Genomic DNA, 18,245 nt, shown 5'->3' with positions numbered 1-18,245 from the left:
ACTTTTTTAAAATAAATAAATAAATTAAAAAAATATTAAAGCTTTGATTTTTATAGAGGCCCCTGTTTTATGGAGGTTCCAGGATGACTGACCTGGTCACTTGCCCTTAAATTTGACCCTGACAAATTGTAAACCAATATTTGTCCACTTGATAATGAACTGGTTTATTTTTATGACCAGTAACCATACATAATCTCATAATGTTCTCCTTATTTAACCTTTAACATATGGGCAGCTAAGATTTTATGCCTTTAATGCTGGCACAAAGATAAATTTTGAGCTGTGGAGACTTCCAGTTAAAATGCACAGGCAGATACTTTCCTGACTGCATGATATTATTAAAGCCCTTCATTCTGACATGTACAAAACTGATCCAAATTTTTGTGTAAATTACAATGTTGCTAAAGCAAACAACCATGATTCAAAAACTTGACCCGTGTACCAACTGTGAGGATAAAGGAATAACATTCATGCAGCAACAAGAAAGTAGTGTCTCACAAATAGTTTAATTTTTCAAGAATTGGTGATTTTTTGACATATTTGTCCACTTGATAATGAACTGGTTTATTTTTATGACCAGTAACCATACATAATCTCATAATGTTCTCCTTATTTAACCTTTAACATATGGGCAGCTAAGATTTTATGCCTTTAATGCTGGCACAAAGATAAATTTTGAGCTGTGGAGACTTCCAGTTAAAATGCACAGGCAGATACTTTCCTGACTGCATGATATTATTAAAGCCCTTCATTCTGACATGTACAAAACTGATCCAAATTTTTGTGTAAATTACAATGTTGCTAAAGCAAACAACCATGATTCAAAAACTTGACCCGTGTACCAACTGTGAGGATAAAGGAATAACATTCATGCAGCAACAAGAAAGTAGTGTCTCACAAATAGTTTAATTTTTCAAGAATTGGTGATTTTTTGACATTGTCTTTATCCCCCCCCCCCCCACCAAATTATGATGTTATTAAATATGTGCAAGAGTCCTATTACATAGAACATATCAGAAATATAGTATGTTATGGTATTCTGTGCCGGCCGCAGTGGCCACGCAGTCTGAGGCATGGACCTCGTGCGCCTGGCCGCTGGGACTGTGGGTTCGAGTCCTACTCTAGGCATGGATGTTTGGCCATGTCCCCTCTTCCAGTCTGGTGGGTAAGACTGGCCACGGAAGGCAAGGTGAAACTTCTGTGGTATCTTCGCAAGTAAGAGCCCTGTAATGGGGCTGCAAACCAATCCTAGGATTGATGACTACAAAAAAAAAAACGGTATTCTGTAATTTTGATATAAATATTACTAAAGTGATGAACATTTATTGATACACTCAGAAATAAGGAAGTTTTGTTTCATGGAATTGCAGGAGTGATTGGCTGCATTGGTAAGTAGCAATGTGGGTTTCTGTTTTGTAGTTACTTGTTCTTTGAGTACTGCTGGTATGCACGTAACTACCAGGGTTGTTACACAAGTTTCTTGTGTGACCACTTGTAGCTGTTATATTTAAGGTGCATATGGCCATTCTTCAGATATTATTTAAGTCTGCTTTGGTAATATTGTGTACATTATTTAACAGAACTATAGGTACTATTATTATTGCATATTCCATATCATGATACCCAGTTTATTTGTATTGGTATAGTTAAGTAGGGAGCTGGGGCAGCTCAGTCAGCAGTGACTGGATGACTGATGTTCGATTCCAGATGGGCAGAGGATTTTTCTTTTAGTCTCTGCGTTCATACCGGCTCTGGGTCCCACCCAGCCTCCTGTCTGATAGGTACCGGGTTCATTTCCCCGGGGCTGAAGTGTGGACGGGGCATGACACTGACCACTCACCCCTATCTAGAGCCAAGGTTAAGAATGAATAGGAGCTATACTTCCTAAGGCCTCTCCCCTAAGTGTGTACATGGTTTTACTTTTTACTGTAGGTAAGTTAGGCCTAGTTCTTTTCCTCCTCCAACCAGAAGGAACTTAGTTAATGTAATTTTTTTGTATCCAGGAATTTCAAACAAATGTATTATTATTTTAATTTGGTTTGTGAGTGTTTTGATGATTATTACACCTGGGTTGTGAGTCTCAGACGAGGGACTCATGGTTATGCAGTTTTCTCCACACCCCATCATATTCTCTCCTAGGCCCAAATATCCTCCTCAACACCCTATTCTCAAACACCTGCAATCTGTGTTCCTCCCTCTGTGTAAGAGACCATGTTTCACACCCATACAAAACAACAGGCAAAATTATTGTTTTGTATACTTTAATTTTCAGGTTCTTAGAAATCAGATGGGAAGACAAAATATTTTGAATTGAGAAGTAGCAAGCATTTCTAGAATTTAGTCTCCTCCTAACTTCCTCATGAGTATCATTTTCATTTGTTATTGTTGTTCCAAAATATTTGAACTTTGTAACACTTTCAATTGATTTATTAGCCACCCTAAGATAATTCTGCCCGCCTGTCTGCTGACACGATACTAACATGTACTTCAATAAGAATATTATATAGCACTTTTCTCTTCACAGAGTCATAGGCTTTTTCAACCAGGTAATTATCTTGCCTAATTTTCGAGTGTTTGTTTCTTCAGAGAGTGGGCGCTGCATCAGTTTTAGGGGATTGGGGTTGGTAAAAGCTTTGTGCTCCCTGGCCATTACCACAAATTATTGTATTCATTTTAAATTCAAAATATATACCCTTTGTTTCTATTTATTGAATTTCCACCTCATTTTGTACCACACTCATGGTGTAAAGTTATACTCTGTTGAACACAAAATGTACTATGAACACATTTGCTTTGATATTAAAATTAGTAATTTTGCAATGCTTCATATAACAGAAACATGCAACACATGTCAAGCCCAAGAAAATCAAAATAGTGATCTTCTCAGAACACATGAAGTATACCCAGTTTCAGCTTTACTTGGGTACATCTAAAAATAGAGTAACACTAATATCCTTTTAAGAAATTCTGTAGGTTCTGCTGCATGAAAAGGTGCAACACTTTCTCATGACAGTTCTGTACTTCACTGTTTCCATTTACATGTTTATTTTATAACTTTATGCCTCATAAAATATAACATACCAACTCCTGTTTGTATTATATTGATCACTACTGGGGATTAAAAATTTAAAATTATTACTTTATTCTTCTTACAGCTTAACAGATCACTGGTTACATGTTCTGGCACATCACAAATAATTCACAAAATGCAAAAGATGTTTGATATATTGAACCAAAACAATAACTTAACCTAATACAATATTTTTTTGATAATTAGGTCTTGCCATATTTTTGTATATTTTGGTTGAACAAATTTGTCAACTTTGGAACTGTGGTGGAGGATAGTGGCAAGATCCAAAATGAACAAATGGGAAAGGTTTCAAGATTTTATCATTTAGCCAAGAGTTTGTTGTGGAATAACGATTCAGACAGAAATGCAAGATTACATTGTATAATGCACATTTTAAGAAGGTGCTGTTTATGGAGCAGAGACATGGATATGTACTAAGAGAGGAAAGTAAACTACAAGCAGTTGAGATTAAATTACCAAGAGAAATAGTGGGGAAAACCAGGAGATGGAATCAAAAACACATACATTAAGGGAGAGCTCATGATGAAATACAGAACCAAATAGAAATATATTAAGATGGTTTAGACATGTTAAAAGAATGCATGAGCATAGAATGCCAAAAAAGTGAACAGAAATGAAGATGAGTGGAAGAAGGGGTCTGACCACATGTGATGGATATACCAAGTTAAGTACAATTATAGAGCATTTATGGAATAATAAAAATAAGCAGAAACAAACTCAACCTCTGACATGAAAGTTAATCTTCAACATTCAGATTATCAGCAGATGTAACTGAATCAGGAATGAAGTATAATACTTTATCATCAACAGAGAATGCTTGCTCCAAGTTGATGTTTGGATGCAGAACCCAAATAATTTCTTGAAGTCGCTGAATTTCCAGTTTCTGTGAAAGCAACATTCCACAAACATCTTTAAATTTGTTTACATTCTCTCTTTCCATAGACTTCATCCTTTCTTTCAAAGCAGTTATTGTTTCCTTCAGCTGCTTAATTTCATTTTCTTTTTCAGCCTCTTCTCCATACACTGTCGAATTCTTGGCAGGTTCGTTACTGGCAACGCGTATGTTCTTGCTCACTGTAGGAGCAAACACATCTGTAGGCAATGGGACTGCTTTCCCTTGATGGCGAAGACTCTTTGTATGACTGTCTTCACTGTTTCTTACAGTGCACCTAAAAGAGGAAATGGATAACATTCTTCTTCTCCCAATATTCTTAGAACTGCTAAATAAAACTAATGAAAGGTCTGACACACAGTTCAAATTAAGAAACAAAAGAAAATTTAAAATTATGGAAGCAGGACATGGTAAACTGGATTCAGCTTGTTCAGGATAAAATATAATGGTGACCTTCGGTTTATTAGAAGTGAACCTTCGGCCTTTGGGTTCCATAAAATGTTGGCTCTCAGGAAGGAGTAAGTAAACCTTCAGGTTATAGTCCTAATTACAAAAATACTTTACCTTGTGACTTTCTTCAAATCTAAACAATACTTCCTTTCTTTCTTGTAAGTAATAAATTCTCCAATATTTTTTCCACATGAACATACAAGAATAAGATTCTTTCCATGCCCTGTTTTTTTGTTCACACAATCTAAAACACCTTCAAAAGAAAGTTGCTCATGTTAGTGAAGAACTAACACAAATAAAACACTCAAAACTTAGGAATAATTAATAACCTTCATGAACTGTCAAATTAAGAAATCAGACAGACAACTCACACACAGTTCTTAGTCTATCCCATAACCTAACAACCAATATCTGAATCACCAGAAAGTAAAAAAATGCCCGTATCATAGGTTTTAGGTTCCTATGTTCCTGTCTGGTGGGTCTGTAGCAACAGCAGCAATAATAAGCCTCAGGAAGAAGGTTTAGCCCGAGCTCATAGGAAGATACTCTATAGAATGCCATGAAAATAAACAATGGAAGCCTAGAGCTAAATCAAAAATGTGTTGAAAGTTCAATGAACATTACCTTCATCCTTGAACTGCTAAAAATGTAGACCTTTAATTTAAAAAATATTTTTTTAATTTCAATCTGGAGTGCCTTGTGATCAGTATTTATAAATAATTATTATTATAGTACATAAACAGTTTCTTTGCAAGCAAAATATAATATTAAAAGGAGGAGGATGGAGGCACCAAGGACCTCTAAAATGACGGTAAACTTCTACCAGACTAGACAGCCATCTTCTGACTCATAATCCAAGGCAACTAAGTAGTTCATACTTTAGCTGTTGAATGAAACACAACTGATTAACTCTTAAGCTGGTCAGTTTGTCATTACAAGACACTGACTTAGTCTCAACATCAGTAGATGTATATGTATGCCTGTTGCAATTCTTGGATCCACTTGTTAGAAATGTGTGAGGAATATTTAGGATGTTTGGACATAAAGGATAAATGAAAGATGGTGAAGCATCATGGGGATGAAAATATAATTTTCACTTAACTTGTTTTGTTATTTACAGACTACACACCCGCTATGGGGAATCACACACACATTAACAAATCCAGTAATATCTTTCAATTTCATACTCTCAAGTTGGACATCACACTGTATTCTGTCAACTCTGACAAGGAAGAAAATGTTTTTGCTAGTAAAACACTATTCCTGACTGGCAGAGAGGTATGTAGTTTCTGGGTTCCACTAACTGGGATTGGGCTAGCTGTTGAAAATCTTTGTATTAACATTCTGAGTGTCATGTTACAGATATAATTAAACTATAGGATATCCAGCTTCACACATACATGATGAAATTCATGCACTCAAATTATTTCATGTTGTTCAGCACTACATGGCATTTCGGGGTTCTTAGTCCATCATTCGGCCCTAACTTTCAGTGCAAACCACAGTCATGTTGAAGAATATGATGTGTTAAAAGGCAATTTAAAACAAAATACTGAATGTATACAGTCTGCACCTTGTTATGTGAGGAATGTTATTGCTTTGGTAGATACAATTAAGTAACTTGATGTCTTAATATCAAAAGATTAAAATAAATCTTCCTGATACAATACTAACTTATAGTCCTGTATTGCAGTAGGTTGCTGGGTGTTGAATGTGCAGTTTGTGGAATGTCTTGCTTCACTAACTATATTATATAAACAGACAGCAAACATAATTACCTGATACATAGGCCTTTTCTTTTTTTACTTTGTATGAAAACTTTTCATCACAAATTTTTTCATCACATCCCCTACAAAGAAAATTGCATCCAACGCTAGCCATATTTGAACACCATTCAAGTTCTTCCCTCCAACTTCCAGAAGGAACGACTCTCCTACTTACTATTGGCTGTGGCTCAGCTGTTCCTCGCACGTGTTCATTGCTGCTGAGATAGGACACGCGTCAACAAACATTCGCGATATCTACATCGAAAGTCTATCTGTGGCTAGCATTACGGTATTATCCACAGCTAACACTAACATCAAATACGCAACTTCTCTCTGATTGGATCAGAACAGAAATCAATGTTGGTATCGTCTGTGGATAAAAGTAAAACACGTAAAGCTGATTATATTTCATTTAATTATACATTGAACACGATAAAAAAAACAGTTATCGACGCCTTCACCGTCGTGAGAACTCTTTAGGTAAGATTATTTGGTTTTTTATAGGGAATAATCGGAGACCTGTTACTATTACGTTGACAACGTAACCTATCTTTCTGACCATCTGTGTGAAATTACGAAACGTAAGATTATGTTTCGGATTGCACAGTCTGCTTTCTTTTGTTCAAGGTTAACACATATAGGTCTCCGATTATTCCCAACGAAAACACATTTAATAGTATAAAACATGTTTTCTACATAAAATAAAATATAAGAGTTCGGATTTTGTCTTGGAGACTTGATATACATAAACTTCAGAATTTTCAATGCAAGTACAAAAGCTTATTTCACATATTGATATAAGAATTATCCACACAGTAGAAGAAGTGAATTAAGTGGTAATCCTGTAATGCAGGCTTGAATACTTGTATATTATGATTTAAACTTTTAATTGTAGGTTGAAGATTACTGAATACCTTGATACCTGTATAGTATACTCCTTATTGGTGTATATTGAGGTTAGTATTTGGTGAGACTGTTGTCGATTGGATTTTGTTAAGTGGTTGCTAGCTTTAAGTTCTATTGCCAGAGTCTTGTACATGTGTAGTTACTGAAATAATACAAAGAAGTTAAGTGATTAATTTAAAATTAATTTTGCAGTTACTGATCAGCATACCATTTCAATATGTCTGGTGATAAGAAAGTAGTCTTAGTCACAGGTGGGTCTGGACTTGTGGGACATGCCATTCAGACTGTCATTCAAAAAGAAGAGAGAGATGATGAAGACTGGATTTTTGTTGGGTCCAAAGATGCTGATTTGAGGTATGCCGCATGTATAGTTTTATTATCTTGGGCCTCTACATGTGGGACATTTCTCTGAGCTGTCCCTTTAGTGGGTGTGTGTGTGTGTGACATTTCCTTCCTTGTCACTCTGTACCTTACCTAATTTCCTTTCTGTCAACTTTTTTCCAAGCTTCATTTTTTCCTGTCAGAGTGCGCAATGGTCTTCTGTTGTTTCCTTGGGTCATACAGGGACGAGTGTGAGTCAGTCTCTTCCCAGTAGTTGCAAGTTTGACATAAATTAATTTGTTTCAAACCAAATTGGGGTATTTCTGGCTATAAAAATGCAGGACAGAGAATCTGCACAGGTCCTCGGTGCTGGATGGTATTTCATTCTTGGTTTAACTGTTGGTATTTATTTATATGTGTATTAGCTGCTCGTATTCATCTATATACACATATACTTTTTATTCAGTTGTGTAATTCACAGTCTATTTAACTCATAATTTGACAAATGATTTTGTTATAAAAAGGTTTAGGGCCTAAATGCATCTCTCTTTACAGTACTAATATTCTGTATCCTCATAGAACAAAAGACCATAGGTGCGAAATTAAATAACACATACAAAAAGTATGAATTCATATTGGGCAATAAGTAAGAAAGCTGCAGATGAAATAGAAAGTTGTGGCAACAAGAAAACAATACAAATGTTCCTGATGATGATGATGACAATGTTAATGATAATGATGCTTTTACTTCCAGTGATTGTGCTCAGACTAAAGCCTTGTTTAATAAATATCATCCCACACATGTGATCCACCTGGCAGCTATGGTTGGAGGGTTGTTCCACAACATGTCACACAACCTGGACTTCCTGGTATGTTCTGAAATGAACACGTTTATTTCACAATAGCCTAACAGGTTGTAGGAGTGCTGTATAAACCACAATAGAGTGTGCACTGTATGTTATTTTGCATAAAATGTCCATAAATTTTTCTTGAGAGAATCAGTCTCAGATAATGTTCAGGTTTGATTGTTTTGTAAAAAACACAGGCCAATTTATCTTCCATGAACTAATTGCTGTGTAGTCTGGTCGATGCTTACCAACGTTTCAGATGTCATACTGCCTCCGTCATCAGGGCCTGATGACGGAGGCAGACTACACAGCGCAACAATCCAGAAGACAGAAATCTTCATACTCACCGCTATGAAAACCTCAAATCTTACTCACTCTTTGTTCTTCCTTTACTGTAAGAGGACAATTTTCACACACAAAATACCAGGCAAAATTATAGTGTTGTGTATTTTAGATAGGAGACGGGAAGATGATTCTGAACCAAAAAGAAGTAGTAAATTTATTCTGATCTTATATTCTTCATGAGTGCAATTTAGACTTGTTGCTGTGAGTCTAAAAGCTTTATCACGTCTTCAGAGGGTTTATTAGCTGTATTGAAATTATGATATTGTTTCTGTCTTATGTAAAGACATGAATACCTACTGGTACCAAGTGTTTTGCATCTTTATTTCTGAACATACCTTCTTGTTAGGGTTTAATACAGCCTCTATGTCAGACTTTTGTTATATTTTTGTCTTTGCAGCGTAAGAATATCCACATCAACGATAGCGTGCTGCAAACAAGCTTTGAGACTGGAGTTGTGAAGGTTGTTTCTTGTTTGTCTACCTGCATTTTCCCTGACAAGACCACATATCCCATAGATGAAACTATGGTAAGTGATTCATGTGTTCTATTTGTTTTTCACCAGTTTGTTACTGAGGTAGTTGATAGAATTGCAGTTTACTTCCTACTTATTTATGAATATTTCTGTATCACAGTTAAGTATTTCCCATTGACTTCAGCAGAAGTACAGATACACAGATGCTGGGAATGAATGAACAAAAGGACCCTAGCACTCCATTTCTCTTCAGTCTGCTGTGCATCCCCTTCAATGACTCAGCCCTGTGGTTCTTTTGCACTTCATACAAAGTGCAGTACTTAGTTCATGGCCCCCTGGGTGATTTCTGAGGTTAAGATAAAATGTTGTGTTTGGTAAATGCACCAGAATTGTTCTGCTATGCATACATTCCCAAACTTCTTAAGGTCATGCCTCTTTATAATGTGACTGATGATTTAGACTCTAATTTTTGTGAAATTATGTGCACTGTGTTACATTTGAGGTTCTTGTGGCAATGAAGATAACATTGTTCTGCAGGTAAAAAAATCATGCTGACTTGCAGATAGATACAAACATTTTGGAGGAACATACTCTCGCCATCTTCATGTTTATTATTATATGTCAGATTTAATTGAAGGCCTTATATCCTGATCAATATTTGCTTTGTTATAGTGTTGCAATTTTTTTATATTTAAATTTTTCTAAACCATCTTTATCAGCCAGGGTAGCCCAGTCAGTATAGTGCCTGAATACAATCTGGATTACCAGGGTTTGATCCCTGGCAGGAGCAAAGGATTGTTCTTCTAGCCTCTGCAACCAGATGAGCTCTGGGTCTATCCTTGTGTTTAGTGGGTACTGGGGGTCCTCCCCCATGGTTAGTATGGCCAAGACATTATACTGACCACTTACCCCCACCCCCCATCTAGTGCCAGGATTAGGAATCAGCTATACCTCATCTCATTCCAAGCGCTTCTATGTAAGGTAGTGAGACAGCTTTTATATACCATTTTTATTGGATTGGATTTTAGATATTTGCACATATGTTTAGATGACATGTTACCTTACAAAAGCCTTTTGTATATTTTCCACCAAAAGTGAAGTTGGTGTGGATGGCAGAAGACATGCCACAAAAGGTACACATTCTTTTGTGTGTTTGCAGATTCACCTAGGTCCTCCGCATCCATCCAACTTTGGCTACAGTTATGCCAAGAGACTTGTTGATATCTCAAATCGAGCTTACTATGAGCAACATGGCTGTTTGTTTACATCTGTTATTCCATGCAATGTATTTGGACCACATGATAACTTCAGTCTGCAGTCGAGTCATGTCATCCCTGCACTTATTAGAAAACTTCATGATGCTATGGAGAGAGGTAATGTTATTTGTACTTTGTACAATATTTACATGAAGGAACAGTTTTATTTCTGTCTTCAGGATATGGAAGTCAGCTGGTGATGGTAATACGGCAGTGGAGAAGGTGATGGTGTGTACACAAAAGAAGGATCACTATTAAATCTCCTTTCACTCTTTAAATATCAGTGAGATGCATCTGCAGGAGAAAGTGAAAAAGAAGAGATGAAAGAGACTTTACAATTTCTACTTATTTCCTAATGTGTAAAGGCAAAGTTTTGCCCAGTGCTTAATTAAGCACTGCACCCTGCAGGTATATAGGGGAGTGGACTTACAGCTCCACACATTCTTGACCTTGAAACTAGATGGAGGTGAGTGGTTGGTTAGCTTCATGCACCTGCTGCTTTGCCCATGAGGTAAGAAACTGGGTATCCATTTGACAGTAGGCTGGGTCAGACCTGGAGTCAATCTGCATGTTCTGAAGAGAAAAATTCTACCCTGCTGGGAGTTGACCTCTGACTTGTTCAGCTCAAAATCAGTCACTATATTAACTGAGCTCTTGAAGCCTTATATTATTAATATTGATAACCTTGTAGGATTTGAGGTAATATGATAACCTTTTGCATACATGCAGGTCACTGGTGGAATGCTGACTGTGGGGTCAGTTACATATGTTCCTCCTGGAGAATGCACAATTTGGCAATGTCCAGATCTTATGTTCATGTTTATGGGTGCCATACATGGCCCACATACCAGCCATCCAGACTATTATCACAGTGGAAGCGTTAATGTAAACAACTGACTCTAACATGATTTGGACATAAACAGTAAACAATAATCATACCAACAGCATGACTAATATGAGAAAGGAGAGCATAATAAAGTCCCCTTTGTTAGTTTGTCTGGAAGGGTTTTGCAGCTGATTGCACAAGCAGTTTAGATCAGTTTTCAACCATGACTTCCAGGAGACTTCAGGATAATGATATCAAACTGATTCTGGAATGTGACCATGATGACTCGTCTGAGGACGAAGGGGAAGAAACAGAACAGGAGGAGGAAGATGAAATGTAAGAAATGTGAAGATCGCCACACTGCCGTCACCAAAACAACAACCAACAGCTTCCTACTGGGAACTGTCCTCTCAAGCAGGTAATACCATGGGTGTCCACAACTTTACGGGTGGCCCCAGTGGCATGAACCAAAGCGAAGCTCACTTTCTTTCTTTTTTCTTTCTTTCCTTCTCCATTAGTTATCAAAGTGCTGATAGCAGAGAAAAACTCGATACAAGGAAACAGATTTTTGTGCATTATTTGCTTCATACATTTTGTGGACAATAGGAAAGAAATTCTTAAGAATGTTGATTCTAATGACAAACTGTGGAAAATGTGAGACATATTTGAAATAATAAACAACACTCACATGAAGTGTTATAATTAACCTGAACATTTGGCAGTAGATAAAGTTATTGTTAATTATTGTACACTTCAAGAGTTGAAGGGAGATGTTCTTCAAGCAATACATTCCAGAAACACATATTTCAGTATCAAAATAATAAAACTGTGTGATTTGACTGCATACACTTAATGACGTGAAGGTAAGGAAAAGGACCAGCAGTGTGCAACACATGATATAACAGCTACCCAAGGATTAAGGATGATCTCTCAGTATTTATTTGGAAGGACAAAAGAGACATCCACCAGCAGGAAACTTCTGTTATGAGAATGGAAATGCTTAGAAGCTAGATACAGTGGAGGATCATGAATGATATTTGCGCTGTGTAAACAAACGAGACGGAATGCGCGTCAAAGTCGACAAAAAATAATTTTTCACTTAATGGATGTAATAATTCTCATTGGCTACATTCTTTTCTCCTCATGTGGTAGAGAAGTATCCCATGGAAAATTTCATGTGTCTTTAGTAAGGGACATGCTAACACAGGCAGGTAGCGGTATGTAGATTTTTTTTTGTGCATGCTCAGTTCCCCCCTCCCCATCTGAGAGAGAGAGAGACACACACCCAGTGTTTGGTCATACTCATAACAAGTACTCTGGTTTTTATTGTAGATTTCTGTCATAACTAAGCATGTGATTTGTGTTACTTTTCCAGGGATGTTATCAGGGAGTCCAGAGGAAACTGTATTCACAGTTCTTGGTACAGGTTGCCCATTACGTCAGTTTATCTACTCCTTGGATCTTGCAAAATTAATTGTCTGGGTACTGCGGGAGTATAACAGTGTTGACCCAATCATTCTGTCTGGTGAGTGAGTTGCCAGGTTTTAGTTTGAACCTTCACAAAGAAACAGGCTCTTCATACTTATCTTTTTATTTGCAAAAGAAAGTGAAGCAAATTACAATACAATTTACATTTTTTCACTATTATAAGTGTTTTTATCACTAAAAATACATGAACATGCATTTTAAACATTGTTTTATTTCTTGGAAGTTGATTGTCAAGGAAATAGTGTACAGTGAAACCTCGATGCATCGTTTTCGGCGGGGGTGGGAAATAAAAACGATGAATGCGGGAAAACGATAGATGCGGGAAAGCATTAAAAATTTTAAAAAAAACAATGTTTCTCTTTCAAAGTTACTTCTTTTTACCAAAAAAGTCTTTAATGGACAACTGGTTTGTTGAAACTTTACGTTTTAGACCAAACAGAGCACTTTCCACGTTCAAAATGTTTTCTTCGTCACGTTCACTAATATTAAGCGCATAAAAGAACGACTTCACTTTCGCCAATGCAGCGTGTGCTTCGGCAAAACTCGGCAAAGCTTTGGGCTCGCATTCGTCGTCTTCCTCTTCCTCACCACTCCAACCCCCTTTGCGGACAATAACAGGAAGAATGGAAATACTATTACTGCCGAACTCAACGAAACATAGCTGTAGAAGACCCTGAACCGCTGGAAACAAGATGAACCAGAAGAATGAAAAGTGCCGCCAGCCTTTCCTTTGTACTTATAATAAAAGCATTTGTGAAGAAATTCACACTGCACATGCCATCTGGCATCGCTGGAACGAAATATGAGTGCACCCTAATTAAAATCGTAAAATTTCTGACAATGAGCACCGCCATTCACTCCAACTATCACCCCTGCACCGCTGACCCTCATTCCAAAAGAATGTGCTGGTTGGGCGACATAACAGGTTACCGCTACTGTGTATTCCAAGAACATTATGCGTCTTTCGGTATTAATTTATCTCTAAACCCAGCATTTTGAATTCTCAGAAACGATCATTGCGGGAAAATTGTGGGCCGGGACTAAGATTTTTGAACGATCGATGCGATAAAACGATAGTTCGAGGAACGATAGAAGCGGGAAAATGTAACATTATTTTATATGGGATGTATTCGGGACCGAACAAAACGGACGATGCATCCGGGAAAACGATAGTTCCGGGAACGATGGATAGAGGTTTCACTGTAGTTTCATAAAGGGGCCTTGACTTTATTTTCAGCATTCATTTTGTATGTCTATCCTGCCATTATTTTCATCAAAAACATCCTTTTAACATCAGTTCGTAAGTGTCACTGCATTTTCAAAAATGTATTAAGTTATAATTTTTGTCAGTTTTGGTCACTAGCCTTGGACCTGTATAACATGCTTCAGAATGAAGTACAGGTAGTAAAAATAAATTAGAAATTTATGTTATATGAGATGTCTATTTTGTAATGAAACTAACATGGACACACACATATTCTAATTCAGTCAGATAAATGGCGTGATTGTTAGCAGCTTTTCTTTAAAAGCAACAGAAAATGTAAAATTCCTAATTAGAAATCATTAATACATTCAGTTTGTCTGCATGCATACATATATGTATACTATTCAACTTAAATTTGATTTTTTTTAAAGTTGATGAAAAAGATGAGGTATCCATACGTACAGTTGCAGAGAATATTGCCCAGGCTTTTGACTTCCAAGGTGAAATTCATTATGACTCAACCCATGCTGATGGTCAGTTCAAGAAAACTGCAAGTAATGCTAAACTGAGAAGCCTAATACCTCATTTCCAGTTCACACCATTTGAACAGGCAGTGAAGGACACAGTGCAGTGGTTCAAACAGAACTGTCACATAGCGAGAAAGTGAGTAACATGTTCTATTGTTTGCAATGTGGAGTGTGTTGAGCGTGAAAATATCTTGTATGAGGGTTTTATTAATAACTTTACACCCCGTTTCTTCTGTCTTCTTTATCTTGAATTGTTTACCTGATCACATGAGCCCTTGCCTCCATATTTTCCTCTTCCTAGCCATATGAGACCTGGTGGTGTTAGGTTGAGGTCTGAGTTCCATGTATAGTTTTAAGCCCTCTTCAGTACTAGGGTTTGAAGTATAATAAGCAGTTTTGGACTGTCATTAAAGTGTGGGTTCTCTTTGCCAACTATCGCTCTCAGTGTAACATTAGTTTTGGAGTAGCAGAAAGCTCTTTATGGTTGCTACTATATGCCATATTTACCCATTCTATACTGACTTTCTACCCTTTAAATTCTTGGTTTCTGTGCCTTTCCAAAGTTATTCATAAGTTCATTTTGTGTTCAGGTTAGGGTAAAATATGAAAATTTCTCAATGAAGCAGATGATCCATACACATAAACATGAGTATTCTTTTGATAAAAATATTCTATTTTTTGTCAAAACAATTTTCTGCACCTTTTCTTGAACAATCTCTGAAAATGTATCTACCCCTGCAGGACCTTTAACAATTAATTTGAATACTGTATTGTCTTCCGTTGCTTTGCTTCTTGAAATTACTCCCTCCAAACCTTTGAGGAAGATTAGTCCAGTGCTGAAAATATCAAAATGAAATCATCTTCAAGGAGACAAGTATTTTGTAGTTACTGAAGCAGTTAACATCTAGGATAGGTGAAAGAAGAGAAAATAAAGTTAAAGAGCAGAGGAGAAAGGCAACAGTTCCAATACTTCAGGTCTACAAGGTTGGAAAACTTAGAAAAAGAAAGTTCTAATCAAGATACACCTGAAAATTGTGTTGTGAGTGCTTAGAAAACTGTGTTTGAACAGAAAAGATGACTGTATAAAGTGTGTGTGTTGCAGGAACTGATTGTGTGAGTTCTGTCTGCTGTCTGTACACACAAAAACAAATTCATTGATTGCAGCAGAAATCTGTTGCAAGAAGAAAATAGCAACAAGCAAAAGTGAATCTAGGAATTACTTAATAATTGAGTATCATTTTATATTGAAATTTGTATTTATGTCATTTACTTATTTTTTCTGTTTTATGTTCATATTACATCATTAGTTTGAATAAAGTACATTTGTTTTTATTTACATATGTTGCTTTTTGATTTCACATGATATTCTGAAAGAGTGGCATTTCTCCCTGATACTGGCATGTCCAGGAGAGAGACCACATCGACAACTGTTTTTATCAGCTTGTATCTCTGAGACATTTTCTGCAGATATATTTCTTACCACATAGTATAATAGAGATCTTAAATATAATATCTCTGAATTATCTGCTGTTTTGACCATTTTTGTGTTGAGTTAAGACAAATGTTACAAAAGTATGACATCTCCTCCAGATTTACCCTATGTGCACTATTTAAACCACTGGATTGGTAAGGTGTTTGCTTCAACTTGGTGATATTTCATTCTTTATGCAGTATAGACCTACACCTGTATAATAAATGAGTATTTCATTATTGTGAGCATGTGACATGGGAAGAGAAGATGAATAAAATATATGCAGCACTGAGCTAGATAGGAGTGGGGAGGATATGGTCAAGGTCTATTTCAAGATGATTACTCTTTCAGAATATCTGATCCTCTAGCAAGATTGGAAATCTAGTCAATATGAATTCATACTCATTTTATAAGAAGTAGCCTGTTTGGCATATTGTTCTTTATTGCTGCTGTTACTACTGTTGCTGTTATTCTGTTGCTGGTGCACTACTCTACTCTACTCTGCTACTGCAGCTCCACTACCACCATCACTGACCCTGCTATTGTCATGTCCTTCAATATCATTATATTGTGTCTCTATGTTTATGTACATGTTTGTAGATATTTTGGAACATTTTATTTTGAGATCCATAAACTTCTTAATTCTGTTTGTAATAAGGATGATTTGCCTCAGCAGTGGAAGGAGTCTTTTATTGTACCAGTTTACAAGGATGGCAATAAAACTGACTAGTAATTATCAAGGCATATTACTGTTATCATGATCCATTAGTACCTGAGCCTGTCCTTATGAGGTTGCATAATGAGCAGTTTCATAAGTAGCAATCCTTGCCAAATATAAAGACTGTTCAAGACGAGGAGGATGAGATGGGCAGGGCATGTAGCCAGCATGTGAGATAGGAATGCATACAGAGTTTTGGTGGGCAAACCCAGACATAGGTAGATATTAAAATGGATCTTAGAGAAATAGTATGTGGTGGTATGAACTGGACTTATCTGGCAGAGGATAACGACCAATAGCAGGCTCTTGTGAACATGGTAATGAACTTTTGGATTCCATAAAAGGTTGGAAATTTCTTGTGTGGCTCAGCAGCTGTTGGCTGCTCAGAAGAACTTGGCTCCATGGAGTAAGGAAGAATTGTAGATATTTTTATGATTCCAGCTGGTTATTATTAATTTGTGGTGGATACACATGGAAACTGTCGGGTGTAGTACGTTATACATCTGTGATCGGCGTCGGTTTTATTTACGCAGAGCTTTATGTTTATTAAATGCCTGCGCTAGGTACCCCAAAACTTGGATTTTCGTCAAGTTGCATAATTTTATTTTTAATGTTACGTAAATTCTTTCAATAAATGTCGTGTCTATTCTTATTATAAAAATTTGTGATTCCTCGTTGTCGTCAATAAATTACGTCATCAACAATGCCGAGTATAAACAAATATCTCTTTACATTGTTGATGACGTCAACATTGGGCATTGTTGTGGAACAACAATGCCCAGTACAACACAACAATGCCGAGTAAACAAATAACGCTTCACTACCGAGCCAGTCGCATTATCACTGCTCCAGAAGAAGCACGTGGAATCGCATTATTGATAATTTTCTGACAGTTGTCCTAAAACATCAGAAAAGTGAAAAAAGACGTTATCAACTATTTGAAGTACCACATCCAACAACTGCAACAAGGTAAAGTGATACTAATAATACTACTCATATATACTCGATATATTACGATTACGAAAACTATTATGATCGATTTTAAGACGAAGATTTGCAAGGGTGGGGTTGGACGTAAAAAGTTCACTGAACAAGAACTGTTGACCTCTGAACAGCAACGTAAAGAACTACAACATCAGACATTTAAGAAATAAAGAAAAGCGAAAGAAGACTTACATTGATAAACGAGACCATATTAACTACACATGTAGAAAAACAGACGAAGATTTGCAAGGGTGGGATTGGACGTAGAAAGTTGACTGACCAAGAACAGTTGGCCTCTGAACAGCGACGTAAAAACTTAAACAACAGACCTATTTAACAAATAAAGAAAAGCGAAAGGAGATTTACATTGATAAACGCAGAAAAACTTATTCAACAAGAACAGAAGAGCAGAAGAAAACAAACGAAGACTTGCAAGGGTGGGTTTGGAAGTAGATAGTTGACTAACCAAGAACAGTTGGCCTCTGAACATCGACGTAAAGAACTAAAACATCAGACATCCTTAACAAGTAAAGATAAGCGAAGGGAGAGTTACATTGATAAACGTAGAAAAACTTATTCAATAAGAAGCGAAGGGGAAAAAAGCAGACGAAGATTTGTAAGGGTGGGGTTGGACGTAGATAGATGACTGACCAAGAAAATTGGCCTCTGAACAGCGATGT

General features: G+C 36.7%; 2 protein-coding genes across 10 annotated transcripts; one reads left to right on the top strand and one right to left on the bottom strand.

The window, feature by feature from the left end:
• Positions 1-3,118: 3,118 nt before the first annotated feature.
• Positions 3,119-6,345, bottom strand: LOC110832932 (uncharacterized). Its single transcript, XM_022070413.2, has 3 exons — positions 6,212-6,345; positions 4,548-4,686; positions 3,119-4,260 (listed from the first exon to the last, which is right to left on the bottom strand). Exons 1-3 carry the CDS (start codon positions 6,312-6,314, stop codon positions 3,828-3,830), a joined length of 675 nt encoding a protein of 224 aa, XP_021926105.1. The 5' UTR covers positions 6,315-6,345; the 3' UTR covers positions 3,119-3,827.
• Positions 6,346-6,538: 193 nt separating this feature from the next.
• On the top strand, positions 6,539-15,730 carry Gmer (GDP-L-fucose synthase-like protein). 9 transcript variants are annotated; one of them, XM_022070409.2, is made up of 9 exons: positions 6,540-6,679; positions 7,095-7,155; positions 7,298-7,459; positions 8,181-8,295; positions 9,017-9,145; positions 10,251-10,464; positions 12,549-12,698; positions 14,297-14,528; positions 15,481-15,730. In XM_022070409.2, exons 3-9 carry the CDS (start codon positions 7,323-7,325, stop codon positions 15,548-15,550), a joined length of 1,047 nt encoding a protein of 348 aa, XP_021926101.1. In that variant the 5' UTR covers positions 6,540-6,679; positions 7,095-7,155; positions 7,298-7,322; the 3' UTR covers positions 15,551-15,730. The 9 variants fall into 9 exon arrangements, with proteins under 9 accessions (XP_087201204.1, XP_021926103.1, XP_021926099.1 ...); XM_022070408.2 differs by lacking the exon at positions 6,540-6,679 and adding an exon at positions 6,810-6,965; XM_087345078.1 differs by lacking the exon at positions 7,095-7,155 and having other exon boundaries at positions 6,539-6,679; positions 12,561-12,698.
• Positions 15,731-18,245: the final 2,515 nt, after the last annotated feature.

Source organism: Zootermopsis nevadensis, unplaced genomic scaffold (genome assembly GCF_977971745.1).
Source record: "Zootermopsis nevadensis isolate Lab colony 2312 unplaced genomic scaffold, Znev_1.0 Znev_ptg000008l, whole genome shotgun sequence".
Taxonomy (NCBI): Eukaryota; Metazoa; Arthropoda; class Insecta; order Blattodea; family Termopsidae; genus Zootermopsis; species Zootermopsis nevadensis.
The sequence above is the reverse complement of the archived record's forward strand: the minus strand, read 5'-3'. Positions and strand labels throughout refer to the sequence as shown.

What these genes read in the sequence shown, in the direction of transcription:
- LOC110832932 (XM_022070413.2), bottom strand. Translation starts at nt 6,314, where the DNA reads ATGGCTAGCGTTGGATGCAATTTTCTTTGTAGGGGATGTGATGAAAAA. An exon ending in AGAAAAGGCCTATGTATCAG is followed by an intron (nt 4,687 to 6,211) that starts GTAATTATGTTT and finishes TTTCTTTTGAAG; the next exon opens with GTGTTTTAGATTGTGTGAAC. An exon ending in GATTTGAAGAAAGTCACAAG is followed by an intron (nt 4,261 to 4,547) that starts GTAAAGTATTTT and finishes TTCCTCTTTTAG; the next exon opens with GTGCACTGTAAGAAACAGTG.
- Gmer (XM_022070407.2), top strand. Translation starts at nt 7,323, where the DNA reads ATGTCTGGTGATAAGAAAGTAGTCTTAGTCACAGGTGGGTCTGGACTT. An exon ending in TCCAAAGATGCTGATTTGAG is followed by an intron (nt 7,460 to 8,180) that starts GTATGCCGCATG and finishes TTTTACTTCCAG; the next exon opens with TGATTGTGCTCAGACTAAAG. An exon ending in AACTGTCACATAGCGAGAAA is followed by an intron (nt 14,529 to 15,480) that starts GTGAGTAACATG and finishes GACTGTATAAAG; the next exon opens with TGTGTGTGTTGCAGGAACTG.